General features: G+C 32.0%; 1 protein-coding gene across 3 annotated transcripts in view; it reads right to left on the bottom strand.

Moving 5' to 3' along the window:
* Positions 1-12,192, bottom strand: part of LOC145294135 (nesprin-1-like) — a 1,091,614-nt gene that overhangs the window by 63,519 nt on the left and 1,015,903 nt on the right. For all 3 annotated transcript variants that reach the window (XM_080141241.1, XM_080141242.1, XM_080141243.1), the window contains 3 exons: positions 11,079-11,269; positions 6,089-6,203; positions 3,634-3,839 (listed from right to left, as the gene is read on the bottom strand). In XM_080141241.1, coding sequence (XP_079997367.1) covers positions 3,634-3,839; positions 6,089-6,203; positions 11,079-11,269 — 512 coding nt within the window. The remainder of the gene's footprint in view (positions 1-3,633; positions 3,840-6,088; positions 6,204-11,078; positions 11,270-12,192) is intronic.

Here is a 12,192-nt window from a genome sequence, read left to right as displayed (position 1 = left end):
AGACGTTCAGACAACAGTAAATATGTTAACTTGGGTCTGGAGTTTTGAATAATGGAACTAAAATAACAATCATCCTCCACACTGATAATTCTCAGTAAAGGTTGAAACACGTGTGTATATGGATAAGAATTCAATTAAAAAAATATTTATCATAATATTGATTATTGATTATGTATATGTATCAGAAAAAAATGTGATCGACTGGGTCACACACTTCTCTCAAATCAATTCTTATCACTTCATCCCAATTTTTCCTTTCCCTGTGACCTGAACCTGCTACCTCAACTGTTCTACATGTACACACCTGTGCATTGTCATCCATTCCTTTAATGTGACCAAACCAGCGAAGTTTCCAGTTCTGCACACATCTTCCTATACTGTTCAGGTCATCAGATCTAAACCTGCCTTCAAGACTCGCATTACTTATGCATTGTATTGTTCTCATGTCTTTTCCTCTTCATGCAATGCATGTCCTCAACCCTCATTGAGCAGGTTTCACTGACATAGATCATCACACTTCATACAGATGCCTGATAGACTCTTTCCTTGGTCAACTATGTTAATGCTCTGCTTGTTAATAATGACAAAATTCCCCTCAATTTACTCCATCCATTCATAACTCTTGCAATCACACTAGCACCTGCTCCACCCTGTGATCCAGTTATCTCATTAAAAGATAAAACTTCACAAAAATCTCAATAGCTTCACCATCCAAATATACTTTCTCCACATCTGAGTTTTCATCCATTGTCTTACAATTTTTTGCACAAAAAAACTGGTTATCCTTTAAAACGGATCAATGTCAAAATGCAATCAACTATGAATTAATTATTAATCTTGTGACCCCCCCCCCCAAAAAAAAACTGATTTTTAATCGAACATGTAAAGAAAATGTTGAAAGCTTTAAGATCACATGAAGATTTAAAGTTCATCGTTATCAGGTGATTTCTCTCCATGCAACGCATGTCCTTGACCATCGTCACACATCGTACACATGTTTGATAGACTCTTCCCTTCGTTGACAGTTGTGAACCCCCTCTCTCCACAAACATATATATATATTTACCAAAAATATTTATATATTAAAATTAGATAATGAAAAAAAATAAAAATAAATAAATAAAGAAAGAAAGAAATAAAATAAGACGAGGATGAAGGAGGCGAGGCCAAGCTGCTGGTTCCCTTAAAATAAAAATTATGAATATATTCATAATTTTTATTTTAGTGTCTGAAAAGTATTTTTGGAATATTTTTAAATATAATGTTTGAATTTGTCCTAATGGTTATGAAACAATTGTAACGCATACGAAAATATACGATTTGATGTTCTCGTTTTATATTTTGCTGTCTTGATTTTTGCAAAAATATGATTATATATATATATACATATAATTATTTTTTTTACTATAATAATTAAATACCTACACACTAGTGTTTCATCCTTTCAGGAATCTTCAGTGCAGGGTGCCACAATTAACACCAGTCGAACGATTCGAACCCCGCAACACGAGACATGAAGGAAAGTATTTCTTCGAAACTCCACAGATTAAGGACTATTATCCACTTATTAAGTGTTTCCTTTTCAGATTAAATATGTTTTTAACTCTTTTCAAAGTGTTTTTTAACATGTTTTATTAACTGCTTGCTCGTATTATAAGCTCTATTTCCTATTTGGTTTTATCGAACTTTTACATCTGGCTGAGATAACTTTATAAATATTAATTCTTTAATATTTATAATATACTTTAATCTAATCTTGGATCATTTTGGTAAATTTAATTGTAATTTTTTATTTTATATATATATATATATATATATATATATATATATAACTACTTAATTTACTCACATAAAATTAATATACGAAAGTATAGATTTATGCGTAAACTGTAAGTATTTACTTCAAAAGTGCTCAATACGTAGGTAGAGCTAGTTAATAATTTATAAAATATATATGGCGATTAAGCTACACTGAATATTCCGTGTTTCATCCACTCTACTGAAACGTGGAATATTCAGTGTAGCTTAATCGCCATATATATTTTATAAATTACTATATATATATATATATATATATATATGCTATTCAACAATACTTATCTAAATGAAAGTATGCTGCCTAAATGCACAATATATATATATATATATATATATATATATATATATATTGTGCATTTAGGCAGCATGCTTTCATTTAGATAAGTATTGTTGAATAGCATGGAGTGTTTTTGCTTAATGAGCTTTCATTGAAAAATTACAAAGGAAGCTCATTAAGCAAGACCACTCCATGCTAATGAACAATATTTGTCTGATATATATATATATATATATATATATAAAATCGTACTCACACTCAATTATATGTATGTATATATATATATATACATACACGCACAATTATATATATATACCAGTTCTCGTCAGATTAACGAAGTTAAGCAACGTTGAGCCTGGTTAGATGGGTGACCGTTTGGGAATTCGACGTGCTGTATGTGCTCTCAGCTTATCTCGGCATTGTTTCCACTCGTACCCAACCTCCACTTGCCACTGGTATTTAACAATGTCGACTCAGGAGAGGTGTGGTTGCAGATTGCGCAACTCTTGCCACAAAAATTCCATGCACAGGCACCCTTACCGTGGGTATCCATAGTCTTTGAAGGCGAAAGGAAGCTTCACACACAATTGACCTGCTGGGTTGCACTGAACTTGGATTACATTGTTTGAATCAGGTTAAAAACTAGTTTGCAAAACCAGTTAAATAAAAAATTTAAAAAGAAAAAATCTAAAATTAATCTTTTTATTTGCTATCTCTCCATCTATGGGCTAAATAGTATTAATACTTGTGGTGATATTCTCTATTGTTTATAATGGACTATTCCAATCTTGTTTTATAGTTGGTTTTATTACCTTAGATTGTTAATAGACAGAGGGAGAGAGAAGTGATGGAAGTGAGAGTGATAGAGACTGTATAAAATATTGTTAAGATTTAACCTTCCTCTAAGGCAGGGATCTCCAAAGTGTTCAAATGGGAAGCCATATTGCTGACTTTTTAAACCTACGTGGGCAAATAAATCAATAAATAAAGTATTTTATATGGTTTTGCTCATTAACTTTGCTTTTTAATAAAACTCTGTTTTCCCAAACTTCATTTTTTTTTCAATCATTTTTTGAACAAAAAGAAAAACTACTACACTATTTTCATTTTTATAATTTTTCTTGAATATTTTTACGTTTTCCATAAGAGCTCTGGGGGCCGGATTACTTTGATGGATTTGGCTTGCGGGCCGTAATTTGAAGACCCTGCTCTAAGATTATTAAATCTAAACCTGTGTCTAAAACTAATATAATATATATATGATATCAATAATTTCTTATAAAAAATATAATTCTCAAACCAAATCAACAACTGAAAATAATTAATTGAAAAAACTGGTGTCCCCATTTCTTTTTATTTTTTGGGGAGGGGAATGCGTGGTATCCTGCGCATAGGGTTGTAGTCAATAAATTTGGATTGGGCTGGGTTAGGGTTACATGGTGTTGCCCAGCTTGCAGTCCAAAAAACAACACTCTAAATACCAAAACCGGGTGATGATGAAGAAATTCTCTGTGAATGTGGGAAAAGATTACACTTACTTTTAATTCCTTAATGATTCCTCCCATTTGAGCAATCTCCAGATTTGATACATTTATAGATTTGAGCCAATTTTCTTGAGCACTGAGCCATTTGTTAGTGTTATCCAGGTCAGTGTTAAACTGTGACCAGTCCTTGCGGTTGTTCTGCATTTTCAGGTCTTTTTCTATGATACAACTTCGTAAACGTGTCCACCGATTTGTCACATCTGTAATGAAAAGTTTGAAAATTAATTGGAAGGAAATGGGAGATGCACAAGAAAGACAAAGGACATATAAGAAAAAATAGGAGACAGAACACGGCTGATCTAGAGGAGTAAACCTTGATAAATAATTCTGTTACTCCCATGAGTAGCAGTATGATAGTCGGTTAAAGAATTGCGTGATCATTATTCTTGGCAATGGTTAAGAGAGATCCATGGCAACATGATGTCGCGATAAAATATTCGTCCCCTTGGAAGAGTGCGTATCCAGTCGAAAATATTGCTGCGAACAAACTATATGTTCTAAGTAAGTTTAAATGGTGAACAGACTCCAAACTACCATCTAAAGACAAGCTATGGAAACGTGTCTACAACTGAATAGTCAATCAATCAAGCAAAACATAACGGGATACCAATGAACATGCATGCTATATAAACATATATACAAATGAACATGCATGCTATATAAACATATATACAAATGAACATGCATGCTATATAAACATATATACAAATGAACATGCATGCTATATAAACATATATACCAATGAACATGCATGCTATATAAACATATATACAAATATATACAAATGAATATGCGTGCTATATAAAGCTGTTGCTTCACGAGAGAAGAGAGATGAAAGAAAAAATAATTGTTATAACACGTGACAGCACAACTGCGACAACCATCAAGTGAATTGGATAATAAACAGAAACTGCAATAACCCTTATCCCTGAGTGGCCTCCGAGCCTTGATAAGTAGTAAGACATTGACATATAATTTTTGAGAACCTCAGCGCATGTTAGTCACAAAACTTTTGAAGCTTTTTTTTTTTTGTTAATAAATTACATAAAAGTTACACAGAAAATTAGACAAAAAACTTGTAATGCTTAAGAATCCAAACTTATCTAATAAAAAAGACGTTCGTACATAATTGAATAAAATCGATCAGTTCTATTCTAACTAGCTTGAAAGATTTTACAGCCATTCGAAAAATCTTAGCTGACACAAATAATTTTTAAGGTGATAAATTAAACTTTTCATTTGTTATTGTTGGACCATGTTATTTTCAATAAAACAACATACTTTGTTACAATTTATTTTTATAATTAATAAATTATATGAAACATTTTAAAATAATTACCCCAAAAAATCAAAATCTACAAGGGGGGGATAACTGATATTTTTAATTGAAAAATATAGTAAACATTTTCTACCTTACAACTAAACCTTTTTCTTTTTCTGTTTTAAAAGTATGCAAGCAAATATAAATAAAAAAAAAAAAATGACTTCCCTACATTGCAGGCAACACTGGGTAGGTGGCTCTAGCAATTACATATATACACATATATATAGTATGAAAATATATCCATGGTAACTAAGCTATACAAAGGCGTCCATATTTCATCCCTGCAGAGAATCATAAGGCATATAGCCTATTGATTCCCGCAGAAGCACGGACACCTCTGTGAAGCTTATTTGCCATGGATTTTCATACTACTACTAAATTCTCCTAATGTATTGAGCACTATTTGAGTAAATACTGAAAATCGATGTACAACGTAATATTATATATATATATATATATATATATATATATATGTTTAAAGAAAAAATAGAAAAAACCGAATGAAATTATTAAAAAATCAACGTTTCGTCCTTGTCTCAGAGGACATCTTCAGGATAATTGAAATAAAAATGTGATAAAAGAAAAAGTCATAGATCGTTCTTTTATCACATTTTTATTTCAATTATCCTGAAGATGTCCTCTGAGACAAGGACGAAACGTTGATTTTTTAATAATTTCATTCGGTTTTTTCTATTTTTTCTTTAAACATAACGTCAACCACCGCTGGTACATTTTTTCATTCCTTATACATATATATATATATAGCAATTAAGTGTTTCATTCTCGTGAGAATTCGTCAGGTATAAGCCTACCGAATTCTCACGAGAATGAAATGTAGAATATTCTGTGTATCTCAATTGCCATATATATTTTCATAACTTACTACCTAGTTCTACCTATGTATTGAGTACTGTTAAAGTAAATACTGAACAATCTACGCAAACATTATATCTTTGTATATTAATTTATGTGATTAAATGAAGTAGTCATATATATATATATATATATATATATATATAGGGTCAGGGAAAATGAAAGGCAATAATAAATTATATAACATTTCTGAATCAATCGAATATAACAAGTAAAATATACGATATTTACTAAAATTGGAGGATTACTTACTTGAAACTTCTTGCTCCATTGTTCGAATGGTCTTTAATCCAAGATCATCTTTTATTTTCGTGTAAACGCGGTGGACATTTTCCACACTTGCTTGACAATCTGACATAATCTTAATCTTTTTTAAAAAAGAGCAAAATTTAAAATTAATATGCGGATATGAAAACTGACAGACACACACACATATAATTCTGTAGATTACAAAATCTATGAAATAAAAAACAAAAATAAATTGCCAAACCCTTTCTTAAAATATTACATTCATTAATTTTCAAGGGAGGTAATCTGAATGAAAACTAAGCTTTTAAAATTATAATAGGTTTATATTAAAAATAAACTTTGACAAAGCTCGCATCATCCAGCTTTCCACCTGACTGACACTGATTTCACTGATGACATTACACTAATTAGCCAATCCCCCCTTATAAATGCCCAGTCTCTTTTACAATCTCTTCATCAAGCCTCTGTGTTGACTTGTATCTTAATGAGACAAAAACTGAATATATGAACAAATACTCTTCTTTCAACTCCGATCGCGGTGTCAAAACATTGAATAAAAAAAAAAAAAATTAAAAAGTCGATGATTATGAATACCTAGGATCCTTCATCACATTCTCATTCAAAGACTCCAACATAGAATGGCATCGTCTGCTTCTAATAATTTGAACAAAATATGCACTTCATATCTCAGCAAAAACATCAAATTGAAAATTTTTTAATCTATAATACAGCTCATCAATCAGAAATATGGACACTTTCTATAAAGTTAGAAATATACTTGCATGTAACCGCCTTCTTATGAGAACACAAAATATCTATGGAAGGCCCATCCAATCAAACAACAATATGGTGAACTTCCATTGGCGTCATCGTCAAAGCAAGATATGTTCAGTTTGCAGTTCATTGTTTTAGATTAATAAATGAAGTTATTCCTTCCCTACTTTTGCAGAACTCTACTACTCACTCCAAAGGTAGAATGCTCACATATCCAGGTCATTTCAAGGGATTCCAATGCTGAGAGGCAGAACCTGGAAGCAGTCATGTGTGTAACTCCATCTCGACGTCAGTCGAATAAAGATATGTAATGTGAGTTATACATTTAAAAAGGATACTTACTTAAATAGCCGGCAATTGTGGGTAGATTTTTATTTGCATCATATAAAAAATACCTTATCTATGTTTACTACTGTACTATGTGAATAATTTGTCTATTTTTTCATGTTTAAGTATATTATATGGTGGTTTGAACCAAATGATATTGCAGTTTCTACTGCATTTATTTTTATTTGTGTTTTCATTGTATATTAGATTATCTTTGAATCTACTATCTCTTAGGGGATTTTAATACTTTAGTTTTTGCTGATTAGATATGTTTGTGGAATTGCATATTCTACTAATCTGCTTGAAAATTGTGAATTGAGTGTTTGTTAATGTATAGTCATTGCTTTTGTAAAATAAATGTCCAGGAAAGTCACTAGCAATTAATAGCTGCAGTATGGTTACACGAAATCATAGGATTGCAAAAACATTTTTGTCCACCTGACTATCGCTAAGGGTGAAATAGTTTCAAAATTCAAAACAACCAACATCTCACAATGTTAAAGATCACCTGTTTAATGCTGTCTTTCTCTATGGAAGGTGAAATAAATTGCTCTTTAATATTTGTATTTAAATTTTTATTTGTTGGCCTGGGATAAATTAAAAACATGGGTTATATCCATATTCTTCGGACTTCTGTTCTCATCTTAAGTGGATAGAGTACTTGATGAAATTCAGTAGTAAAAGTTACATTCTTGGAGATTGAAGGTTCAATCCTCAGTGTGGGCAACCCAAAAATACAATTGCGAATTACTTAGGACTTCTACATAGTCATGGCTGATAGAACGAGAGCATGCTACTCTTGTGAATTAAATAATGGGTTCCGTTCGTGATTCTGTGCTAATTCTCGAGTTTGACAGGAAGATTTTGGAGTTCGACAAGATGTACCTGAAGAAGGTCGGAGGTAACATTGACCAAAACGTTGTGCAAATGACAGATGAGATCAGTGGTCAAAAGAATCCAAGTAATATGAATAATCAATCCCTACTAAGAAAAAAGGGGTTAGCTCTGCATTGCAAGAATTCGGATCGTGGGTTTGAGGGTGTGTCCGTAAATCATAAAGAAAATTCAATCTTCAGGTGTCAGGGAGGTCATTTCACAAAAAAAAAACCTTCTTCCGTTGGAGTTGTCTCCCTTGCATTGTGCTTTTGGTATGCATTTAACGAACTAGACGTAACCCAGCATTCAGCTCGGATTTCTCCGGTGCATGATGTCAACAGCCGGATAAAGTCGAGTGTTGCCGATGAAATAATAACTCTATGTAAAAGAAAAAATAAAGTAAAATTTTAAATGTAGAAACATCAACAGAAAAAAAAAGCAAAAACCTATCGTTCATTTATATTTTTTATTAAATGTTTTTGTCAAATAAATTTTAAGCAATTTTTCAATGAATAATAACTTTTAGTGGAAGGAGGGTTTCAGCATTCTTTTTTGATACATTCGACAAGAAACCCTCCTTATCGGCGGGGTCGTATCCACCAAAGACCCAGACTGGTGTCAGAAGTCTGCCGACGAAATGTTTTCGGCTGTTGAAGATAGACGCGTCAATCTCAAACGTATGGCCTTGGTCTCCTATCTGCCGGGTATTCCTGAGAAAGTAATGCCGGCAAATGTCTTGCAGGAAATTCTTCCAATCAACAATTGTGTTGCATGAGTGCAACCCACATTCATGCAGAAGGTTTCTTGTAGTCGCCATTTCGAACGCCCACAGTTAATTTTCAGAATGCAGGCGATCTTTAGTCGCGATTTGGCAAAGAAGGTGCCTGTTCTAATAAATATATATATATATATATATATATATATATATATATATATATATATATATATATATATATATATATATATATATATATATATATAACTGAATAAAGGTTCTAATAGTCGCCCACTGGCGGCACTTTACGTTGTTGCATCTCTAGCAATACTCATCCGTGATGCTTGCTCGCTTGGCTAGTATGTATGTACGGGCAAAAATGGGCGGGCAAAAAAAGGGGGACCTAATTTTGAAAGCCGATTTATCATAATTTTTTTTTTAGGTTTCCGACTACTTTTTGATTGCACTTGAAAGATTAAACGCTAAAGTTAATTTTCTAAAGGAAAAAATATTTGTACATGTGAAAAAAAAAGTTATGAAAATGTTTTCACGGCAAGCTAACCAATTCAGCTACATTTTGAAGTTAAATAAATTCATTGTAAAAATCCTTTAAAATATAAATATTAGTTTTATGGGTCTATTTCAAAGATAATTAGTAAAGTCATAAGATATTGAATTAAATAAAAAAACACCTCGTTTATACAAAATACAGCTTAATTAGCCCTCAAAAAGCAAGTAATTATGCCGTTCGGCAAAACTCAAGCAATAAGAGTTTGTAAACATGAATATACGGAAACCCAAAATTTCAGCTAATCAAAACGTTGTTTCAAAATGAAGTCATGATAGTAAAAGGAGGTACGGGTGTCAAATTTCTTCCCCCCCCCCATACGTGCATCCATACATTCTACTCTGAACATTTTTTAATTTAACTTTTTTTCTGTTCCTGTTTTTAAATTAATTTTTTTTAAATTATCGTTCAAGATTATATAAAAATTATGTTACGCCGAAAGTTTCACGTTCTTGCGAGCAAGGAAATTATTAAAAGCTTGCATATAAAAATTATGCAAAATCTGTAATTTAAAAAAAGTAGAAATAATTTTGCTATTATAATTTTTTTGTGTGTGAAAATATTAAATAAATAATGCTTAATTCAATAGTAATATCGGTAGTTCAAGAAATTCATTTTCTTCGAGTTATATCGAATTCCTTAATACGGACCTTAGTGCTTTTTTCCTAATATTCCTGTAAAAATTATTTTATTTTTTTTATTGTTACAAATAACGATGCTTTATTTATATAAAAAAAGTAAAAATAAATTCTTGCGTTTTTTATTTACTACTGAAAACCACAACTTTAGTAGAGGTATTTTTTGTTTAAACAAAATAATACATTTCCACTAAGATTTAAATAAAAATAATTAATTCATTATATTCCGCGATCATTATTTGATAAATACTGAAAATTTCATTAAAATTGGTTAATTCCCTGATTTTTGGTGAATTTTTAAGTAAAGGGAGGGGGGCAAAATGTTTATACATTTTGAGCATCGGCATTCATTTTGCCTGTACCTACTAGTATGCATTCCTGGCCGCAGGTTGAGCACTTCATCAACTCTGCCATCAGTTTCCTGTGCTGGCAAAACTGTATCACAGCCTCCAGGATCTGGAGCTGGTTAGAGAGGATGGTCAAGTTCATGTCTGCGTTTCTTGAATTTTAAGCAAGAAACGATCGAATTATTTGTTAGTTTGTTTTCTCTCTTCCAATTGGTATCGGAATTCTCGTCTGCTGCTCGACGTGTGACGTTGTGATTGGCTGATCGCCATGTTACGTCAGGCAGCAACTAAACCCAAGCTGTTGATGTCATGTTCCGGAGAAATTCGAGCCAAACATTGAGTTACGTCTGGTTCATTAAATGCATAAGTACCGTGGGATGTCTGTCCGTTGTTTCGCAAAAGCATTTTTTTTCATTAATATTAACAAGTAGCATAGATATTCCGTGAAATCGAGTCATAGTAAAACCTTAAAAATATCTTAGTGATCCCTGAAGATCGAACTTTATGATCTACGGACACACCCTCAAACCCACAGTCCGAATTCTTGCAATGCAGAGCTAACCCCTCTTTTCCTTAATTGAGAAAAAGGAAACATGAATTTAACGATCGAGGAAGGTCGTAGGTTACAACGACCGAAACGTTGTGCCAATAACAAGCAAGATGAGAATAATTGTCCGTGTAATCAAAACAATACAAACAGAAAAAAATTCTTTGTTAAAGAATAAAAAAAAGAAAATGAAATACATACATAATTGCTGGTTTCATAGTCAAGTTCCGGTCCAATAGGAGTGCGACACCTGAGCGCCTCTTCTGCCATGATCAATTTATGAGCACAGTCTTCAAGAACATTTAACATTTCTTCATTGTATGCGTCAAGATTTTCTTTGTTGGTTGGAGAAAGTTCTTCTTTTAGTTGTAATCGCCATTTATCTTTGTCGACTGTAAATAAAAATAGACTACAAATAAATATCTATTCTCTCCACCTGTCAATATTTTTTTTGCCTATAAGCCAGCTTATTATTGAAAAACGCTCTTTAAAGTTAAAAAAGATTTCAAACGCTTTGGAAAAGAGGTTTAACCTCGAAATATATTTAAAAAAAAAACAGCATACAATATCTCGGTAAATATGTAATAAGAAATTATTGCATTCAATAATATTGTTGGTTTCTGGATTTGATTTGTCTGTTTTATGACATATCAATCTGAAGCAAAGGCATTCTGCTTTTTGCTCATTTTGGCTAGATCTATCATTATTTTCTTTTTTTCCACTTATATCTTACTCCCATTTAAAGACCGACTATCTTGTTTTAGGTTCTAAACAAACTGGAAAATAATCTATTATTTAGAAAGAGTTGGGGCAGCCTTATTAGCTTTTTCTTTTTTTTTCCTGTTCTCCCACTTCTCATTGCCAATGAAATTGTATATATGAAATTGTTTTTTTATTAAATTTTTTTTTTTAATTTAATTTCGAAGACATTTTCAAATAGGCTCTCCCACCATCCGCGCTCCTGGATAAAATTCGGTATTGTAGTGATTGAGATGATTTTGAAGAATAGTATAGACATTTTTATCAGTTCTGTCACATTAGACCAAAGATGCTTAATGACCCCATTTTCCTCACAGTTTTGATGACTTTGTACCGAATTTTATATTTTTGCAAATAAATTTCTTCTGTCATCAATTTTAAGACTGATGCAACTTTCATTTTTGTTCAAATCCAAAGCTTCCGTTTTGGGAGAACTGCCCCCCCCCCCCCCCACCACCACACATAAAAAACTGACCTTTTGTCAATTTCTGTCTTCGTTGGGAAGCAAGCAAATAAAAATGCAGAAGAGATGCAGTTAGTGCTTGAACAACTCTTG

Source organism: Euprymna scolopes, chromosome 15 (assembly GCF_053919585.1).
Source record: "Euprymna scolopes isolate OS-2025 chromosome 15, ASM5391958v1, whole genome shotgun sequence".
NCBI classification, from domain to species: Eukaryota; Metazoa; Mollusca; class Cephalopoda; order Sepiida; family Sepiolidae; genus Euprymna; species Euprymna scolopes.
The sequence above is the reverse complement of the archived record's forward strand: the minus strand, read 5'-3'. Positions and strand labels throughout refer to the sequence as shown.